The following is a 23,225-nucleotide window of genomic DNA, read 5'->3' on the forward strand; positions in this document are numbered from 1 at the left end:
GACAATTCAAGGAAAATCTTTGACTAATGGGGAAATGTTATTTACATTAATGAAAATAGTATTGTTGTGTCAAGACTAATTAATGGTTTTGGAGGCAGATTTTCGTTAGATGCATATGTACCTTCTCAGAAATAAGTAAATATTTTTATTTGATATACAATTGTCAATGAAATATACTGACAAGGATACGAAACAAAAAATACTTTTTTCATTACCAATAATAAAGTTTAATCGAAATTCTTAACAAACTAGAATTTTCAGACCTAGTTTTGAAAAACATTCCGAGTAAACTTTTACTTTTTCTCAATAAACCAAAATATTTAGCTGATGAATAATTTACCTACATCTTTAATATTTCTATATGGAGTTAATTTAAAGAAAAATTGTGGGTTTGAAAAAAGTCAACTTAAGGATCTTGAACACTCTTTGATTAGGAACAAATGTTGATAATTATACAATGATACTACAGGAAATGTAAGATGATTTGGGTGCATGACTGATCATAATACCGTAAGTATCATTACATGATTTTAATTGGGCTGTTTGGAAGAATCATTTAGACTAATTTTTCCCCTTCATCTATAACAGTATCAACCTATTTTTTTTTTTTATAACATTATACTACTTACTCTGTCTGTGAATGCATGGATGGATGTCTTTAGTAAATTACAAAAGAAGAAAAAATTGCAAATTGAAAAAGAAATCCTCTACAAATTATGAAAAACAGCATCAATTCATTAATCATAGAAGTAAATCCATGAAAGTACATCCCCACGATTCTGTGAAAAATTGAAAATCCACAAAAAATGACCTCACGAATTTGAATGATTCTAAATCATTTATTTTCTGACTTATTAATAGATATCTAAACTCCTGCGAAGATACACATTTCAACAAATACTGTATATTTACTTGAGTTCTTTGAGTGAAATTACTCTCAGATAAGTTTTCACATCATCATTTCATGCCAATCTCAACAATATGAGCATGTTATTTCTTTTTTAGTTGTCAAGAGTGATTGAATATTGTTCAACGTCCCTCTCGAGAATATTTCACTCATGTGGAGACGTCACCACTGCCGGTGAATGGCTGCAAACTCTAGGCCTATGATCGGCGCTAATGGCCTTTGAGCAGGGAGGGATCTTTATTGTGCCACACCTGCTCTTACACGGGACCTCGGATTTTGCGGTCTCATCCGAAGGATCGCCCCATTTAGTCGCCTTCTACGACAAACAAGGGGTACTGATGGCCTATTCTAACCCAGATCCCCACGGGATTAGTTTTCAAGAAGTTGATATTTGTAAACACAAATATCATTTGAGGTATTGTTATAATGTCTTGTTAATGAAAAACAACATTAATATGGTTGAATTGGCAGCTTAATGAATGTTTAAACGCATTGAAAAATTCTACAATAATAGAAAAATGCATCATAATTCATTTTATTTTGTTCATGAAGTTTATAGATCTACAAAGTAAAGAAGTCATGGGATATAGTGGATGAAAATTGCAAGATACATTACTTATGACCACATCCTTTGGAAAAAGATGACATGTAGCCTTTTCAAAACTGAGTAGTGAAGTGCATTTACAATAGCTAGTTCTGGAAAATGCGAGAAAAAGTTCTCATTTTGCTGTAAACGTTGTCTCATCAGACCAAATACACATTCTGCGACGTTGAACGCAGAACGGTAGGGAGGGGGGGGGGGGCTGGAAAACTAAATCAGCGCCATGGTTGGCCAATAGTTATTTCAATACTCGTTCTCCTTGTCATTGATGGTGAAAACCACAGTTCTCCATAATTACTACATCACCAAGGTTGAACTTAGGGTTCCCAATTTCATTTTTTCGGCACGTGCTTCATTGAAAAATTCAACCATTTCTAATGCATTTGAAACTCCATTTAAAATGTAAAATTAATTGATTTCGAAGAAATCACAACAAATATTGACAGTAAATGTTACAGATCTTGCATAATATTGCACTTCATTGGCGCACTTACTTTTATGCGCATGTCCGTAAGAACGATTCCCAGATGTTGCGATAATAGATGCTTCGTCAAAACATGTATCTGTGTATAACTATAGTTTAAAAGTGTTGCTAAAAAGTATCTACCATCTGTCCATTGCCTGGGATAACGGTAAACTTTGTGAGAAAAACTTAGCTCGTATTACAACACATGTTATTTTTTTTTTTCACAAAAGGTACATTGTTAATTGTACATATTTGTTCATCCAACAATATCTGTCAAATTTCTCTAGGAAATATTGATGGTGTTCTCCATTTCTGGTATTTCGATAAATTGAAGAACAGTCTGTGTAACTTTCCGTGGCCGTAAAGACCGTTTTCTTTTGACTTTTACAATTCCATTTCTTCCATAGTTTCTAACAACAGTTACACGTGTACGTGCACATCGCCCCGTTTGTATTCCAACAATTCTGCAACTTTTACCTTGCAAGTTCAACTTTATTACAAGTTTTCTTTCTTTCTCCATCGTTTGTTCCCACGTTGTAGGCGCCATGCTGTCAACGCGCATTCAAGAATTGGACGGTGCTATGACAATGCGCCAATCAGAATCTTTGTTACATTTCGCAATTGCTATTTCGGTCGTAGTGTATACTTTCAAGCGAGATTTGCGATAAGGTGGGGCTGTCTTATATTGTGTATGTATTTTTATGGCAAAACCTTTCAGTTGATACCATAGTGTTTTGCCTTACGACCTTGACGCTTAAACACCTTTTAGGTCACCTGAGCCGAAGGCTCATGTGAGCTTTTCTGATCACATTTTGTCCGGCGTCCGTCTGTCTGTCTGTAAACTTTTCACATTTTCATCTTCTTCTCATGAACCACTGGGCCAATTTCAACCAAACATGGCCAAAAGCATCCTTGGGTGAAGGGCTTTCAAGTTTGTTCAAATGAAGGGCCATGTCCCTTTCAAAGGGGAGATAATCACAAAAATGCACAAATAGGGTGGGGTCATTTAAAAATCTTATCAAGAACCACTGGGTCAGAAGAGCTGAAATTTACCTGAAAGCTTCCTGACATAGTGCAGATTCAAGTTTGTTCAAAACATGGCCCCCGGGGATAGGATGGGGCCCCAAGGGGGATCAAAGTTTTGCACACAAATATATAGAGAAAAACTTTAAAAATCTTCTTCTCAAGAACCACTAAGCCAGAAAAGCTGAGATTTACATGAAAGCTTCCTGATATAATGCAGATTCACGTTTGTTCAAATCATGGGCCCCGGGGGTCGGATGGGGCCACAATAGGGGATCAAAGTTTTACATATAAATATATAGGAAAAATCTTTAAAAATCTTCTTCTCAAGAACCATTGAGCCAGAAAAGCTGGTTTTTACATGAAAACTTTCTGACATAGTGCAGATTCAAGTTTGTGCAAATCATGGCCCCCGGGGGGTAGGATGGGGCCACAAGTGGGGGGGGGGGGGTCAAAGTTTTACATACAAATATAGGAAAAAGCTTTAAAAATTTTCTTCTCAAGAACCATTGGGCCAAAGAAGTTGACATTTACATGAAAGCTTTCTGACATAGTGTAGATTCAAGTTTGCAAAGGGTAGTTTGGGCCATAATAGGGACTATTAGGTTTTACATGCAAATATATATGGAAAGTCTTCAGATATGGGCCAAGGTGACTCAGGTGAGCGATGTGGCCCATGGGCCTCTTGTTTTCAAAAACCGGACTTTTATATCCCTGAACTATTTAAGATTGAAATATAATATTTTGTTGAATCGGCTCGGAAAGCGAGATGATCCTCGATGTCCCGACATATCTACGCGGATTTTCATCAAATTTTCTGTCAATTCTTACACTGACAACAAATAAATCCTGTGCAAAGAGATTATCGAAATCTGATGTGCATTTTTAACAACTTCATAAGAATTTGAAGACATACACTATCTTGACATTTTTAACATACAAAACCCTGCTCAGTTATAATTCTATACTCATAATCTTAATACCATGATGTGATACATTTCACTCGAATAATGAATTACGTACATGTATGGTAGAATCAACATGCATCTGTGAAGTTCCATAACAAAGTTACAGACACAACGTGTATTTTTTTTAAAGTTACAATAAGTATGCATTCCCCAAAATTAATGTAACATTGTGAATTCTTCTCATTGGAATATTTAAGAGATTGAGGAATGACAAAGGTATTTTCAATTTTAGAATTCAGTGTACACAGGAAGTATTCGTTATGCAGTGAAAACTGCCTGATTCGATACCTCTGTAACCCGTTTTACTGGACATCCTGACTCTTAATTTCATTCTCAATTCTATATTAGTATTGTTTACATTGTTTATCCAACATACTGAGAATTCCGACAAAAATGTTTCCTATTGTATGTCTGATTAGACAAGATTCGCTGTATACACCAATATCGTACTTGACTCTCGGGAGTCTATGATTGATGTCAAACTTTGAATGCATCAAGCTCGTATTGATATTACAATATCCTTTGTATTAGATATACTTGTAGAAGAAAGCCTAAAAAGATCGTTACATATAAATGATACTTACATTGAACTGTTATTTTCACCTGTGTAGAATATACAGTCCCTTGAACTCCACTTGCTACACATTTATAGTTTCCAGATTCTCGTCTATAGGCTCTAATATTTAAGGTATTGTGTTGTTGATGAGACAGCAGTTGCCCATCTTTATACCACGATGTCTTACATGCTGGATTGCAGTCTGCTGAACATGTCAGCGAAGTACTGGTATACCCCTCTCTCAGAACAATTTCAGCATCAGCATTTCTCCAGTCCTTCATAATTCTGACGTTTCTTGGTCCATCTTTCATGATCAAAAATGTGTTTTAGATTTATTCACATACATGTATCAAATATAATAGTATATAAAGACGAACGAATGTAAATAACGCCCCAGTCTTTCATAGATATGTAGTAGGGAATTATGTTTAATTTTCCTGATCATTAGATATTGTTCTGAATATTGCTAGATAATCGAACACCATGGTGACCTTTCGTGCTGCCTACATAGTACCCACTGTAGACGCACTTTTGTCCGCGGGGTCATTATTCTGCAAATAAATTATATTTCCAGATTAGTCAGCGAGGTCACAATTTCGTAGATGCGGTAAAATAGACTTATATTCTATCGTTTCATTATTCTTGCATTGTTTTTCAATTTAATAACAATAAATTACTGCTTGATCTGCCGTTTATAGGGATGCGCCTTGTATTGTATATATAAATGTAGACTCGACGATACGTTTAATTAGAAACAAATGCTTTGTAATACATTGATACAATTTATTCTATAGTAAATTTGATAAAATCAAAGTAGTAAGCACTCAAGTGTTTCGGGCTGTATATAGCTGTTCATCTCTAGTCGTCAATGATAAAGAGTTTGTCACAAACAAAACACGCCATGATAGGAGACACTTGGTCGGTACTGGTTAAAACCCGATCTCGGTCTTCGGTTATAAAACTTTACCGTACTAATATTCAAACTCAGCCATGTTTGTTTTGAGTACAACTCAAACAGCTACAAAGCATACTCGAAACATCTTGAACATGTACTTCATTTGAGTATGAGCATTATTCTATAAAAGTTTTATAACCTTAACTGTTGAGTATGAGTACGGATTAGAGCACGAAGTTTGAGTATGAAAACGTGCTCAAAAAAGGTTTATAAACTCCGGACGGATAGGTACTGATTTAGACCCGGTCGCAGTCTCGGTTAAAACATTGTGATACAATTTACAGTTTGTACTCATTATCTAGATAAAGAAACATGACTCACAGAGAATGGCCAATTGAAAGTTTTCAGCTGACTCGGTGTTGTCCGATAATTTACATTTATAAATTCCGTCATCTGAAAGAAGTGCTTGTCGACGTTGAAATATGCTCTGGTTAGTGTACATCGTATTGTAGACCTCGGAATTCCTCAGAACCGTGATGGCAGAAGAACCACAACCTTCATAGTTACAGTCAATGGCACACACAACATTGGATGGAAGGTTGCGGTTCACCTCAAGTGTAATATTCTTCTTTATGGATGATAACCTGACAGTCCTATCTGTAATAGTCATATCATTCAGGGAATTCTCATTTTCCAATTATGCTTCACTGTTTTTGTAAAAATAAAACTGATGTAGTAAATGTAAATTATGATTAGATATTTTCTGCAATATAATAAGTATCATAGATGTTTGACGTACATTTGATATGAAGTCTGATCGTGTTAGAGGACTTTACATTAGTCTCCCGCACAGAATTCCTGGCTGTACAGCTGTACTGTCCCGAGTTTTTCCGATCCAAGGTGAGCACTTTCGTCTTTTGTGAAGAACTCCAGTCTCCATTGTGACGTATCCAATAATTACATCGTGGATTACAGTCTGCATTACAAGTCATGGTTATTTTTCCACTCCCTTCCCATAATTCCTCACCGTCGCCGGTATAATGAATTGTCACATTGTTGGGTCCATCTAAATATAAAACGACTCTTTGCTACACAATCAAACCAAAAACCGTATAAAAATCACTCTGTTAAACTTGAAGTAACCTCTCGACTGGTTTCCAATGCAAATCAATGAGTTTTCATTTTTCGTAACATTATCTCCTTAGTTTTATTGTACATTCAACCTATACAAATTATTACTTCTCTAATTTTGATATCGAACATTACTTTACATTCATCAAATTCTCATTAATGTTGGACCTACATTTGATATCGAGCGTTTTAGTTTTAGAGGAAATAGTGGAAGTCGACACAGAATTCCTGGCTGCGAAGTATTGCATGGTAATACATAGTCCCCTACCGGTTGCAAAAATCGCTGTACCACAACAATATTCAAAGTTCATTATGTTAAAAGGGAAAATTAGGGAACCAGGATAGGAATGATTGCAAATCAACTACTATTCGAGTAGAGACTAGACCAAGACCAAGGAAAAAGACAAATTTATAAATAGGTTTAGGTCTTTAACCAAGTCAATAAACTGTGACATGTAGGTAATCATGAATAATTTATCTATATTGTAGTGTACCAAATATCAAATGAATATCCGCAAGCACAACCAAAAACAGTCCGGAAAACCGATAATTCGTGCTATTTTTCTAAGTCCAAGGGCCATAACTTAATGCAAAATCAACGGACCAAGATGAAATTCGAACTTGATCTGTAACTTGTTATGACAAAACAATGTACCAAATATCAAATGAATATCTGCAAGCACAATCTAAACAAGTCCGGAAAACTGATTATTCGTGCTATTTTTCTAAGTCTAAGGACCATAACTAAGAAAAAAATCAACGGACCGAGACGAAGTTCGAACTTGATCTGTAACTTATTATGGCAAAGCAATGTACCAAATATCAAATGAATATCTGCAAGCATAACCAAAAAAAAATACTGGAAAAGGGACTATTCGTACTATTTTTCTAAGTCCAAGGGCCATAACTAAGTAAAAAATCAACGGACCGAGACGAAATTCGAACTTGATATGTAACTTGTTATGGTAAAGCCACATACTAAATATAAAATAAATATCTGCAAGAACAGAGAAAAACAGTTCGGAAAACTGGACTGACGGACAGACAGACGGACGGATGGACGGACGGACGGACGGAGCGCAAACCTAAAGTCCCCTCGACTTCGTCGGTAGGGGACTAATAACTAGATGTATTGTCCCTTTACAACACCTACAGAAAGGTCTTCCGAGACAAGCAACCCATGGGTCTTGGCGTTCACTACTTACTGTAGAACATTCACATACAATGTTGTGTGTACGCTATATACTGAATCAGTCCCCCGATATTCCAAACACTCCCCTGACATTCCAAACACTCCCAGACATTCTAAGTACTCCCCTGACACTCCAAACACTCCCCCGACATTCCAAACACTCTCCTGACACTCCAAACATTCCCCCGACATTCCAAACACTCCCTTAACATTGCAAACACTCCCCTTATCACCCTGTTACTTTTCTCTGACTACTTTACTGTCTTTAGCCCCTATTTCACCCCCCCCCCCCTGCCCCTGTCACAAGCTTTAAAGAAGTGACCCATGGGCCGCATCGCTCACACGAGTAAACCTTGGCCCTACCATTGTTCAGCTGTTGAGACTGTTAAAAGGTGTTTTATCAATCTTTATTTTCATGAAAAATGTTGACCACACATTGACATTGTGGCCCCACATAACTAGAAATATGTTCGAAATAATTATTCATGAGCTGTGACGTCATAATCAATATTGCTTTCAATGACGTCTGAATGCGCATGTGACGACATCATGAATACGGTATTAAAATACACAAGCTATATAGAGATATATGACTATGAGAACGAAAAACGAGGAGAATACATAATTCTAATAACTACATGTATGTTCATTTAGATTCACCTCCTGAAATATTGTTCGAATTTAAAAAGATTTCAGAATTTATTTTGACCTACAGTAGCGATCTAGTGGGCAGTACTACACTATAAGCATGGATCAACTCTACCATCCCACCTCCAAACTACCTTTCCGTCCATTTCCAAAGTGGTCTATGAGAATAAACTTAACTGGCAAGAATCAGTAAAGTTTGATATTCACGAATTACACTAAATGCCAAACATCAAATGCAAATCCACAGCAAACCAGCTGCTAAATCACATGAGCCCCCCCCCCCCCCCCCCCCTCTCTCTCTCTCTCTCCTAGCTTTCTAAATTTAGGCCTATTGGAAATATAATTATATGAACGGAAGTTTAGTGGAGTTATCGAACTTTAATAATATATCACCTACCGGTAGATAGAATGACAAGTACATAAGTTCACTTCTTGGGTTAATAGTATTGTACTTTGGTTCGCCAGTGGAAAAACACCTAGGTCGTCATTTTTTATCAAGCGAGGAACCTTAAAAAATTAAGGAAAAATGTCGTAGACATTATTCAACGTTTATCTATGGAATAGTTTCTATAAATACCTTCAGGATTTTCCAAACAATGAGCAGACGATTTCTTATGTTTGTTTGAAGTTGACACTATGGCATTTTGCGATCTTTTTCTATGAAGAGTAATTGGAAATATACATGTAGTAATTTGCGCCTAATGTTTTAAATTGTTCTGGGAAACTTCACTTTTATAGATATTGTGTTGCCTTTTGGGGGAAGCAGAAGATCCTTCGTGAATGTAACTTCTCCTCATTAGGATTTTAGAAATCCAAGGTATGTAGCATGGAAAAGAGATTTTAAATATTGTCTCCTTATATATTCCTGTGTATGACAATCGGCTATCGGAAATTCAAAATGGCGAATTATGCAAATTAGTAAAACGGTACTATTTCTGGCAATGAACCTAGCCCTCAAAGAATCACCGCATAACTGAAAGTGAATTCACAAAATCTTACTGTTCTGGATACGTCCAATGTCATTAGGTCATTGGTCATAGTATGATATGAAGATCCTGCCATAAGAAACCTATATACAGAACTTGAAATCTTGATTTTGAGATATTAAATGGAGAAGATTTATAGTGAAATTAGGTTAACCTTTCCATCAAGGTAACAAGGTCAAGCTTCACAAAATAAAAAGGTTTTGCCATAAAATCATATATACAAAATATGAAAGGCTATAACTTAAATAGTTCAAGAAGTATTGGATAAGTCATGGATTTTTTTTTAAAAAGTAGGTCAAACTCCAAGGTCAAAAGATCACACACCATTGTATACATGGTCTTGCCATAAAGAATCTATATACAAAATATCAAAGCCCCATCTAAAATAGTTCCGAATATATTTAATAGGCTGTCTTTTCTTAAAAGTATGTCAAATTCCGAATTCAAGGTCAAAATGATTGGTCTTGCCTTAAGAAATATATGATATTATACAAAATATAAAGATCTACCTTAAATAGGTCAGGACATATTGGACTAAAAGAAGTAAACATATAAAGGTAACAAAAGAAAATACCAAAATACAATGTACTACAATACGTAAGTTATACACTAAGGAAACGCAATTGCTGAAATTCCTTATCATAAATATGATGCTACATATCGGGTTTTAAATGGGAGGAGGGAGGGGGTGGTTACAATTTTATTTCCATATTCATCAAATAGCTGGTATTTTAGAAATTCGTACATGTATTTGTAATTATGTTTGAGCTCGACGTGGAATGATCTCGGACTCTAATATAATCCATAACAAAGGCGAACCAATTTAGTCTACATGTCCATAACGACAAATGAAATGTAAATAGCTTGTATATAAAACATTTTATGATATAAAATTGTATTTTTTGTGGTACAAGGTGATTTGAATGTAAATAAATTTGTGTTTTAAAATGATTGCGTTACTTTTGAGGTGCCCTGTGTGTGTCCGGTGTGGGTATGATTGGTGTATATTTGATTGTGTGGTTGTACTTTTGTTAGCCCCTGTAGATCTTTATGTGAGAGTGATCTCACTGGTCAGTAAAATTTTAGTCACTCCAAGAAGTGCATGTTTTTCTCATTTTCCTACCTGTGTCCCTACCAGTGTTGAGTCAGGTTAGTTTTACTACTTATTTGTTCTAATACACTTTTGACTGAGACATTGAAATGACAGATAATTAAAAAGCAAAGTTTATGAAATATGTATGAATATGTTTAACTAAGTAGGTAATTTCATGATAGCAGTTTCTTGTATAGTCATGAGTTTCAAATCATGTCATGATTGAAAATGTTTGTCAGCACCCTTATTTTGTGAATGTTTAATATATAGGTGCTGGTCCATATACAACATGTACTTAAAGTGTACTGAGTATTTAGCCTCCAGACACATTGTCTAAATGTTTGTGTTGTGATTTTGTTGCTTTTAAACATTACTGGTACATTGACTTCTGAGCAATATTTTTGATAATTCTAGCAACTAAAGTTAATTACCATATTATGTGTTTTTATCGGAATTATACTTGTCTTCAGAATGAGTATTTTACCTTTTACTTAGTTGGCAAACTTCATACTTTATCAAGAGTTGTTGCCCCTTATTCATAATAATAAAGAGAGATGCATATGTTGTAATTATCATTTGATTGTAAGAAATATCATTACGAGCTTTGTCATAGTTCCATAGCTCATTATATAGATATTTATTGATGTAATTGTTTATTCCAGGGTTGCAAAGCAATACACTGCGATGCAAAACAAATAAACTGCAGAATCCTCAACAGTCTTGGTCTTTGATATACCAAGACCTGGTGCATTTTGGTTTTGAAAATCAATGCTGGCATGGACTGCAATGCTGACGTACTTTATGAAGAGTGCTTATGTAAAGAGGAATTTTGACCTGGGTTGAAAAATGACCCGGACGGGGGGTGGGGTCATTTTTCAACGTTGAATACAGTTCGGTGTGGGATTTAGACCCTAGTAAGATGAAAATTGGTTAACCCCTCGTATGGCATATAGAATATTGCTGCGTTAACATCAAACGAATACATATGAAATAAAACCAATCTATGATTATATATTGTATCTAAAAGCCCTTGATTTTCTATACTTTGTTTGACAGTCATGCATTGCACCAAGTTCATGGTTTCAATGCGCGTTTGAATCTACTGAAAATCATTGATGAATTGAAATAATCAAATAGAATAATCAAAACAAAAAGAACAGATTCATAAATTTGAAGGAATACATATTTCATCACATCGCCCTTCAGCAATAAACTCGCATTAAACTGATCCGACTTTTTGAAAGGCATAACTGATAGTCACCCCGCATTGGGAACGCAGTGTACCTGAGATACATTTATGTACATGTGAAATTTCGCGTTGGATTCGTGGGAATGCGGTTGCTATGTTGGACAGGTCGAACACACATGTATCAAGTCCTAAGTCATAAAATTGAAGAACTTATATATATATATATATATGGTATATGGTAGGACCGTTTTACAAAACGAATCGTAATCTACGGAATCCCATTAGTGTAAACCAAAACTAAATTCAAAAACGAAATTATTAAATAAAAAACCGAAATTGATATACAAAACAACCAAACCTAAATAAAAAACGAAATTATTAAATAAAAATACGAAATTAATAAATAAAAAACGAAATTGATAAAAAAAAATTAATAATTAGATATAAAACGAAATTATTAAATAAAAAACGAAATTAGTAAATAAAAACGAAAATATTAAATAAAAAACGAAATTAATATATAAAAAACCAAAATTAGATAAAAAACGAAATTATAAAATAAAAAAACGAAAACTAAATTAAAAAACGAAATTATTAAAAAAAAAAAAAACGAAATTAAGAACAGTTTTTTAGAATATAATGTGTGTGTCAGTAGAGCTTAACCAGGAAGAAAACATGGCTCCTAATTCTTACGGCGATTTCATCATCACCAATGGTGTTATACAGATACAAAACAGCAACTTATCCATTCACTACACGTTTATCTACTATGCTCACTGAAAGGTCCCAGGCGTCGTGTATCGGATTACAGGATTTCTCCGAAATTACTTCAACACTAACCCCCATAAATCTAGTAAGAAAACACAATCACATGGCTCCCATCAGCCACGTACCTCAACAATCATTTGACTCTACACTAGTTAAGTGTTTCGGTGGTGTGGAACGAGGTTAGAATGTTAAGCTAATTGATTTGATTGATTGATAGATTGAATTTTCGCTGTATGCAAATCAGCCTCATCAAAAGTCTATTATTCATAATTATCATGCAGTTTGATTATTCTGAAATAGAGGATTTTACTGCGTTGGTACGAACCACACGATAGGTACAATGTAGAACAGAGAAAACGTCGTTGTCTCTCTGGAGGATGTGCCAGTAATTTAAAAGCTTTTGCTATAGTGGTTGTATTTGGTGATAAAAACAAGGGGTATACCCTGTTTTTTGTTGTTGGTTTTTTTGTTTTGTTTTTTTTGCTTTTATTTACACCTGATAACAGAGGTGGCTCGATCGTCGTTATCATATACCACTTGTATGTTTTGGTTGATTTCATTATCACTCTAGGTTTTGTTTTGAAATCTTCAGAATTTCCTGAATTCAATTCAATTAATTTATTCACTTAAACCATTCATACAATGGTACGCGAGGTACATAAATATATAATTTAGTATTTAAACAACATTGCTAAGGGTACAAGTATATAACATGTATGTGCATTAGCACAAAATGAAGGTGGAGGACATAATGCATATAATTTAATGTATAAACATGTTAAAGGACAGCAGACTAACACATGGATATACTTTTTTTTAAAAACGTTTCAAAGTTTCATGTTGTTATTAACTCTCTACATTTCAGTGTATTTGGTAGATGACAATGTCTAGGAGCCCAAAATTATTTCTGTAGAGTGGATAGAGATTTACATTATAAAATAAAGTGGTATTCGTCGGCTAATTTACCAATAATTTCTAGCAATTATTATCTTGAAGTGCTTCTTCATAACTTGTGTTCTCATATGGCAAATAGTTTCACCTTTAATAAATCCCGTATAATTCCTATGTTATTTATTTGTTTTGATTGGATAAGAATAAAGCTGAGCAAGAGTTTACACATCAATAAATCGAAAACTGCGATGCATTCATACACGCCTGAAAACACATAGCATAGTGCGTGGAAACTATTCAAATTTTTGCAATTTTTAATAAAGTGAATGAATTGGAATTATAAGAATCAAACATTCTTTTTGAAGAATTTATCAATGTGTAAATTCCGGACATTTTTCTCATATACTTAACATAAAATTCGCACTTTTATTCAGTTTGTGAGTAAAATGTCCGGAGTTTACACATCGATAAATTCTTCAAAAAGATTGTTTAATCCTAAACTAAACTGAAAGATTATGTTCACTTTTTCGTTCCAATTGGTAGGTTTAATGTACGTTTTCAAATCTAGAATGCTAGTTGCCTAAAATAACTCCCTTATACACCGTACTGCCCAAGAAATATAATTAGGCAGTTGATGAGTAGAATTTGCTATAGTGAATAAATCATGCATTTCTTTTTCTTCACCATGAAACATAATGAAATAAAGCCATCGTCATGATAACGCACGTGGTACTTTATGCGATGTTTACCTGGAAATTTGTTTATATTTTCCTTGGTTATCTGAGCTGATGTCGGATATCGGATATCGTATACAGATGGGGATATATATATATATATATATATATATATATATATATATATATAACTTTAAACACTTTGTAGAAATATTTCGCCTCAGCACCTATTATTGCACTAGTTATGATATCATGGATGTGTGTATGTCGATAAGAATTGGGGTCACGTCACTTGCAATAATATCTGTTATTGATATAAAATGTATTGGTATTCCATAACAGTTCTTGATTTGAATATATTATATGGCGAATTACACACAGATTGTATACAAGTTGCATACAAGTTCCAAAGCTTACATAAACATCTCCCTTTAAATGATTATGTAAATATTCAAAGTGGACAAAATGAGAGATTAATATTGACGTAATTCCTATCGATTACATTGTCACAATTTAATGCTTGCATAACAATTTGAACCAGACATAAAACGACCAGTACCATCTATATACTTTTGAAGAATCACAAAAAGCTTCATGTTTCCTCTTGTGGGAGAGATTCATTACCCCACAATAGTAAATTAGCATTATTCATGATGGAAAATCCTGCAACTATATATATATATATATATATATATATATATATATATATATAGTATGCGCTACGGTAATTTCCAATTTATGTTGTGACATTGAAATCGCCACTAATGGGCATTGGCATTTGGAATACATGGAGAAAGTCGGTTGTTTGTAAACAACGGCATGTCTCTGGTAAAAGACGATGATCGGTACCGGTCGCTGATATTTTGTGTGAAACCATGAGATGATCATATGAAATCTCTGCGAATCTTGCTAGGGAAAGTTGGATTTATTTGGATGCTGTTATAATCGATCATTGTTTTTTAATAGTATCCCCAAATTTGACAATGTTCGACATTAACGAAGCTAGGAATTTCTATAACATCCCCAAGCATTTTTGTAATAAACCTGGCCATGCTTTACCTCTCTAATTACATGCACTTTACATTTCAATGCTATGATATTTACTTGATCGATTTATCTCATGAACTTTGAAATGTAGAAAACGCGACTAATATGATCACGTAAGAATAAGAAGGGTCTTCTCTAGTACATTGTACAGAGTGTATATCTTGATTTTGTCTAAGGAACATCTGCATATAACGGCATGGATCCTGTCGACATAAAACAGATTTGTTAAGTGCCATTCTTACTAACTTTACGTTAACCAATAACCAACCCCCCCCCCAACCCCCCCCCCCCCCCCCCCCCCCCCCCCTAGATCCGCGACTGACCGGGCTTTATATTGTCGCGAAGGTTACAGTTGTCTGTCTGTTCAACTATATAAACAAACATCAAGCTATGGAACAAGAAGAGGGAATTTATTTCAAAGTAGTATATATAAGACGGGTACGGGCTAATAAAACACGGAATTTATTACGAAGTGGGATCATGGAAAACCCGCCGGGAAATTGAAGATTAATAGAGGGCGAAGCCTTCTCACGGCCCGAAGGGCCGTGACAGCGGAGCTCTCCCTATAGGTAACACGTATATACATGTTTAAAAGGAAAATAGTGAAAAATTAAACCATACCTATGGAACTTGAAAAGTTTGGTACCAATGGCGTCGATTCGAATATTAGCGCGTGGACATGTATTCCTCCATTTTGAATCTCGTCTACCCTAGTTCATGTCGTTCTGAGATTTTACATAAAATCCGTAAAAGCATGTAAATCTTATTTTCCTAATCATATATAATCACTCCACGATTAACGCCATGTTTTTTGTTGTGGTTCAAACGCTATGTTTGTAAATTTGCTAAATAACGACGCTGAATATGACGTCACAATTTACTGTTTACATCGATTGCGTTATATTCCCCGCGTTCAATATATAGGCGGATCAAATGTCCAAAATTAGGATGCTTTGATACAGCTCCGTCCGCGTGCTAACTTAGGGTTGTTTTTGTCCTGTTTTGGATATAGATAATAATGCCAAAACTTTTTTGCTTCGCCCTCAAATACGGTAACGCCGTAAAACATATTAGAATCCTTCATTAGTACGAGTGTGGGATAGGGAAAGTCCACCGAGGGGACAAGATTCGCAGTCTAGGACGAGGCTTTGCCGAGTCCTAGACAGCGAATCTTGTTCCAGAGGTGGAATTTCCCTATCCCACACGAGTAAATAATGAAGGATTATTTTTCTCACATTTTACCTACAGTTTAGTGCATAAATTTGGGAGCTTTGAGAAAATTCTAAATTATCAAAATCCTCATTTCAACTTCGATGCAAAAATTAATTTGATAGACAGAAAGAGCATACCCGAAAATGGTTTACACTTTAAGTGTAAACTAAAAAACCCAAGGTTGTCCAACAGAAAGCTATACACATTAAAACTTAAAGATAACAAAGCAAAATAATTTTACTTCACCGTGTAACGTAAATCTTCACCGTGTAACGTAAATCATAGAAAATATATGACGTCACAATCAAATGACGTCGCAGCAGTGTGAGACAGAAAAATCTCACATGGCTGTCTCACATGGGTAAAGTCGATCTCACACTGGTGATAATGTGAGAAATCATAAATATTGCATTGTATCGAATTTAGAAACATACAAAAAACCCAACATCTCAATTTCTAATAAATCTGATACTACAATACTTGACAAATAAATTTATATATTATTACTACAGTAACTTGATCCGAAGAGTCGGATCACGTCGAGGTGACAGGTGCGGATCTTCAGATCACACGAAACGCGAGGTATCCAGTTTGATCTGATGATCCGCGCCTGTCAACGAGACGTGATTCAACTCCTCGGATCAAGTTACTGTAGTAATGATAAATTTATTATATACCCCCTAATGCATTTTACATCCACATTTAAAAGATAATAAATGTAATCCAAATTATAAAAAATACAGACATACAATGAAATTAGATTTTGTGTATGCAGTTTTGTTTTCAATATTTTCCACAAAAAACGTTTTGGTGATGTATTGTGACGTCATTGTGACGTTATCAGTTTAAACCACAGTGTGGTGATCCGGAAAACCAGATCACACGCTGTGAAATCCACAGTATAAAAAACCCGATACATTGATTGGTATATAATAAATATAAATAACATTTATCATTTTTTGGGCTGGAATTGTATTTTGTTCATGAAAATGCCCAATGCACCCTTCAAAAGTTTTACAATTATAAAACAAAGTGACAAATAGCATAAATGAAATAATTCTTGTTGATCTGTTACCATGGAAACAAATCCCGGTGGTGAATGATTCTATATGCTTTCTTAAATGTTTATGGTCCAAATATTACGTTTAAAGTTAACATTATCTGACGTAGATCTTGTACAGCTGTTCAATATGCATTTTTGTTGTGGCAACCAATTTAAATTTTATTCAAGATATCAAAAGTGCTATTCTTTGTGGTTTGAAATAAAATTTCTTTACCAATTAGTATAATCTGATAGATGATACTCTTTTTAAAAATTCGACCAGCTTTTTACAGCATAAGTTTGCCTCGTGTAATTTTTATACCACTAGTATTCCCTTTTGCACAAAAATCCTGAAAATGTAAAACATCACAAAATTAAGCTCATCTGGTCAAATAACGACACGGGCAATGCTTTCTTTTTTTAATTCGATTTTTAAAATATAAATTCCTACTGAACATACTGATATGCAACATGACTTTGTTCGCTACATATCAAAATGTCGCAAACCTTACCTTAAACAGTCACATATAGTATGCCAATATTAGTTATTGTCCAAACAGCCGTGAGTTGCGTTTTCATATTAGTATTTAATACAAACATACCAGACCGGGTTGAATTTAAAAATGATTCTCACCTTCAGCAAATGCCAATATTAAATGACAGGAGAACAATACAAGATGGACGATTCCCCGTCCCTCCATCTTCCCTGTGTACTGTGCCCTGTGTGTTTGGCTCGTCTCCTATAAGGAAGTGAATAGTCGTAAACAGATGCATTAAACTAGACCCGCTTTTTCCTCTCGAGAAGGAATACGAATCATGTTGTCTGATTTATGTATGATAAACCGAAAGAGGGAGAGTCGAACTACGTAATTTAGTGATTACTCGATCTGACATGGACTCTTAACACATTTGGTAACCAGGGGCCCTATTCACAATATATCTTACGACTAAAGATCAAAATTTACGAACACTGTAATTTGTATTATTTTTCATTTCTTGTAGATTTTCTTAATCAATATGTAAATTACAAGGCGCGGATCCAGAATTTTTTTTCCAGGGGGGGGGGGGGGGCGAACCTTTTCACAAAATCGAACCTGTGATATAACTCATTTTTCTTATAAATCGTTATATTGTAATTTTGTTATCTTTGAAAATTCCAGGGGGAGTCCGGATCCCCCCCCCCGACCCACCCCCTCTAGATCCGTGCATGAGTAAATCCAGGATTTATAAAACTTGAAAACATACTTATGACCTTGTTATCGGTATTTAGTTATTGGACAGAATTGTTGGGTTTTTTTCCAGCTTAGTTGTAAGATGTTTTATAAATAAGGGTCCATGAGCGTAAAATTAGCATATAAAAAAAACCCTAACACAAACGCCTAAGTTATTACTGAGTTATTTTAATTTTCCACAAGTGACAAGTTCGTGGGTGACGAGTTGATAACTCCGAAGTCGGGACTGAGCAATTATTTGCTCTAGAGCAATGGACAAGTGACACATCCATCATCTAAGAGTTGTTAACTCTAAGTTGGGACTGGGTAACATAAAACTGTTTAATATCAATGGACAAGCAATATATATTTGATTCATGTGTTAGTTTCTTGTCTGAAATATACCTCACAAACTGTAACTAAGGAAATTTATAGGCAAAAATTATGATCTTAGCTCGTGATTCTGTTGTAACTCGTAAGTTTGAATTTAGCATTTTAGAAGCATAAACTTTTGGTAAAATCACATAGCTCTCATTGTGGTGGGAAACGACTAAGGAATGAATGTCTGTGGACAAATGACTTTGTGGTATCTTCAGTTTGAAGTGGAACTTTGGAATTGCATCTCATTGAAACGCAGAGTAAAGAAAAAGATCTAAAGATCCAAGGTAAGGTCAATACCTTGTTAACTTGTAGATCCACTGGCTTAAACAAATAGTTATCAAAGAAACCACAGAAATTAGCCATCATTATACATACTATCTACATTTCCCGTTTCATATTTGTAGTAGTCTCCTTGTAGAATTTATATCAATAGGGCGTACATAATCTTCTATATTTACAAAATAATGCTCATGAATTGGTTGCGTCGAAACTAGCTAGAATCAAAGTACTGAAAAGCGCTAAGCTGACTTCATGAATTCTGTATGTAATGTTAATGAACAGGAACAACATTAAAAAAGGTTTATGCATTATTCTTTATTTTCGAATAACTAAGTAGTACATTTTCTGTAAGAAAATAACAACTATGGATTGGAAGCAATGTCCTGAAACTTTTCAAAACGTTGAAATATAAATTTTATATGATGTTGTTATAACAATGGTCACTATGATAATTTTGATCCCACACTAAACTAAAACCCTGTCCTTGGATCATGATATCTACAATTTTGGTAAATTTGAAGCCCTTCGCCGGTCTTGGTGACGTCTCCATATGAATTAAAAATTATTGAGAAGAACGTTAAACAAGATACAATCAATCAATACCATTTAAGGCTATGTTATTCAAATATTTGACAAATGAACACTTTATATCCTGTTTAGCTCCCACCCATCTTCCCAAGGCAAGGGTTTCTGATCCGCTCTGCTCCGGTCCCTGAAGCATTAAATGCTCTACATGACTATGCATTTTTTTTCTCTTACAGATGTGATGTTATAGAGAAGAACATTTTTGGTAGAGAATGTGAAAACAGTTGTAATGGTAGTTTTCGGTATAAAGTGTTCAATTATTATTACGTAACTAACTTACTGTTGTGTTCCAGTTAAATAGTATATGAACTATTTTTAGAATACAACTGAAATGAAACAAATCAATAGTTTGGTACATATATGTAAGTCACTTATAATAGAAAGGAACAAACAAACTGGACAAAACAGAAAATTACACATAACCACATACACTAACAAATGTCACATGTAAAAACACACCAATAATGCAGGATTATGAAACGCTTTACATCCATTTCATTACCTTACCAGAAATCATTTAAATACACACATAAACATGCATCTATATGACTTGTACTACAGAATCCAGTGCATAATTATCTGTAAATAGCAATCAAACCATGAAAGTGGAATTATTTTTTGTAATCCATAATGAAGTTATTTTCAATTCAAAAGCAGGTTGGAGAGAATCTGAATCCAAATAAATCCGATAAATACATGTATAACTGAAAAATTTAGGAAGTTATTTAGAAAAGATGTTCATCATACATGTGTGATATTACTTTGAAACTGAATACTGCGTCATCAACAAGAGTGGAGATAGCTCATTTTTAACATGAAAGTTAGTGCAAGAGGATATACTAATTCAAATATGATGATGAATTAGACTAACATATAAGCATGAATTTACATTTAGCAATTGTAGTGATTGTTTGTTGTACGTAAATCTAAAAAAAAAAAAAAACCAACAAAATAAAACCCCAAGAGTTTGTACACAGGTACATTAAACGCCGTACTCATCAACTTGTGTGTATTACACTTCTTGTGTAAAAGCTCATATTCATATTGCAAAGGAGATTCATCCGTTTGTCTGAATGAGACATAATACACATTGCTATTATTTTAATTTTATAAAACAGTTCTTTATATGAAAATGCTTTTAACCTTAGCAAAAAACTATAAGATTCGAAGCTTGTGTAGGAGTTCTAATATGAAAAAAAAAAAAACGTAACAGAAGTGACTCGCAATAAATATGCAAGATTTACAACATGCAAATGTAGCTAAATGAGTATCTCAAACTAGGCACTGAAAAGTTACAGAAGTAATTTTCAAACGGTAATGTTTAAACCGCTGTTAGAGATAATGAAGAGGCATCTCATCAAAAAACTAAATGCATCTTTTTATATGAAAAGATCGTTCAGCGAAAACAAAATGTAGGGACAGGGAACAACGACAGTACATCCATACCCTTCCCCCTTCTTCATCATTTATACGTTCGGAAATACATGTAGCATATGCATGTCACTGTCAATTGTTTGTTTGAAGTACAAAGAAATTGAAAACACGATTACTTTTCGTTGTATGTAGCGTGCTGTGGACCGCAAACCATTTCACATTCATGCTTGACACAATGCTAATGTTTATCTAACACTTGTTCTAAACATATGTATTTCAGTATAAAGCCATCGTAAAATTCCACACGGTGTTTTGAATACTTGAAACCGGGGTATTATCTTCCATAATATAATATAATATAATACAATATAATATCATATAATATAATGTTGTACCTTTTATCTTTTCCTTGCCCCAAGACTATTATTTTTAGTCTCATTTTTGAAACTAAATCACGAAATCAAATTTGATTGTGTTGACGATGATTCTGAAGAATATCTTGGTCGATTAGAAATAATAAAGTAAGCTTAAGTTACACCGCGTTGCATCCTCTAAATTTCTGCATGACCGACTTACATATATGCTCGGGGAAGGTGTAAGCAGTTACGCAATATCATCCTTCTGAGACACCGATCTCTATCCTTCGCTGTCAAAGCATAATCGTGCACAAATTCTTTTTCGTTCACAATGGACGCGGATCAGTTAATTTGTTAGTGTGTTGCACACATTTTTGCTGCGTCGGACAAAAATTTTATTGAGTCGGAACAGCAGCCAAAACATACGTGGAAAACCCTCCTGACTCGTGTATAGCTTAATGACGTGGCTTCTAATTATAGATTGCACCATGCAAATTGATTTTCCTGGCCTCTAAGCGCCATGCGAAGGTAACAATGCAAAGACACCCTAGCTAAAACGGTTTCATATACATATTCTTATTCAATTTTAGATTTTGAATCACTTTAATTATTACAGACGCAGATTCAAATGGAAATTTTAAAAGAATGACCTGCATCTGTGTCTCACTTTCTCAAAGAATGAGGACAAAATATATCACCCTTTTTATACATATTTTTTATACATATTTTATTCACTGTTCAACGAACTGTATTTCCGGGGGGGGGGGGTGCAAATGCAGATATGAATGTTATCCCCGTGCTAGATCGGTTACAAAATTACGACTACTTTAAACACGACTTGTTGACTACAGTGATGCATAAATTCGCCTATAGGTGGCGATAAACCGGAAACATGATGACGAAAGCAAAATCCAACTGGCGGCAATAAGCGCTTAAGCTACGATTAGCGCTTAAAAATCGAAGAGACACAAAATGAAGTATGTCCTTTGGTGTATGTCTGGTATTTACCTGATCAAAACATAGGGCTTTTGGGGGGTGAGACCGATTGAAAGGGGATGCTTACTCCTCCTAGATACTTGATCCCACCTCTGGTGTGTCCGGGAGTCCGTGTTTACCTAATTCTTTATTCTGTATTACATAAGACTTATGAGATGAAATTGAAACGGTGTCGAATTTCAATCTTTTGCAGTATCCAACCTTTAAAGTGGCATGATTTCTCAATTCTAATCAAAATTTATCAGCGTATTAGTATTATTGCATTAAGGAATAACCTTGAAAAGATTCTAATTTAATAACTGTAGGATTTGGTTGGTTGTAAATTGTTTAACGTCCTGCTCTGTTCCTGAATATTTCATTCATATGAAGATAGCACCATTGTCGTTGAAAGGCTGCACAATATAGGCCTACATGTATGCTCGGCACTTACGACCTTTGGGCAGGGATGAATCTTTATCGTGCCACACCTACTGTGACACAGGGCCGCCATTTAGTTACCTCTTACGACAAGCAAGTGGTACTGATGACTTAATCTAACCCGGATTCCCACGGAGAAAATGTAGCAGGGGATAACCTGACTGCTCATACACCTTATATATGGGAAGGATGGACGGGAATAGAACAATGTACCCTCAACTTTAGTCGTTGGGGCATAATAAGATCGCTTCCCTTGTTTTAATTTATCAGTCCTTTATAAAAGGCTATATTTCTCTAACTATGAATTTCTATCAATGGTGGCAGCCGTTCATATTTA

General features: G+C 34.7%; 1 protein-coding gene and 1 long non-coding RNA gene across 11 annotated transcripts in view; one reads left to right on the forward strand and one right to left on the reverse strand.

The window, feature by feature from the left end:
- The window catches only part of LOC125679645 (B-cell receptor CD22-like), a 51,461-nt gene extending 33,421 nt beyond the window's left edge, over positions 1-18,040 (reverse strand). For 9 of the 10 annotated variants that reach the window (XM_056156206.1, XM_056156211.1, XM_056156210.1 and 6 more), the window contains exons 1-4: positions 6,720-6,810; positions 6,216-6,482; positions 5,798-6,073; positions 4,550-4,825 (exon numbers count right to left, since the gene is read on the reverse strand). In XM_056156206.1, coding sequence (XP_056012181.1) covers positions 4,550-4,825; positions 5,798-6,073; positions 6,216-6,482; positions 6,720-6,795 — 895 coding nt within the window. In that variant the 5' untranslated portion in view covers positions 6,796-6,810. Of the gene's footprint in view, positions 1-4,549; positions 4,826-5,797; positions 6,074-6,215; positions 6,483-6,719; positions 6,811-17,923 lie in introns of those variants that run through there. The other variant, XM_056156216.1, reaches the window with a different exon arrangement.
- Positions 10,440-12,085, forward strand: LOC130052116 (uncharacterized). Its single transcript, XR_008800485.1, has 2 exons — positions 10,440-10,522; positions 11,129-12,085. It is a non-coding gene; the product is annotated as an uncharacterized LOC130052116 (long non-coding RNA).
- Positions 18,041-23,225: the final 5,185 nt, after the last annotated feature.

The sequence above is a fragment of the Ostrea edulis genome, chromosome 2 (genome assembly GCF_947568905.1).
Source record: "Ostrea edulis chromosome 2, xbOstEdul1.1, whole genome shotgun sequence".
Lineage (NCBI taxonomy): Eukaryota > Metazoa > Mollusca > Bivalvia > Ostreida > Ostreidae > Ostrea > Ostrea edulis.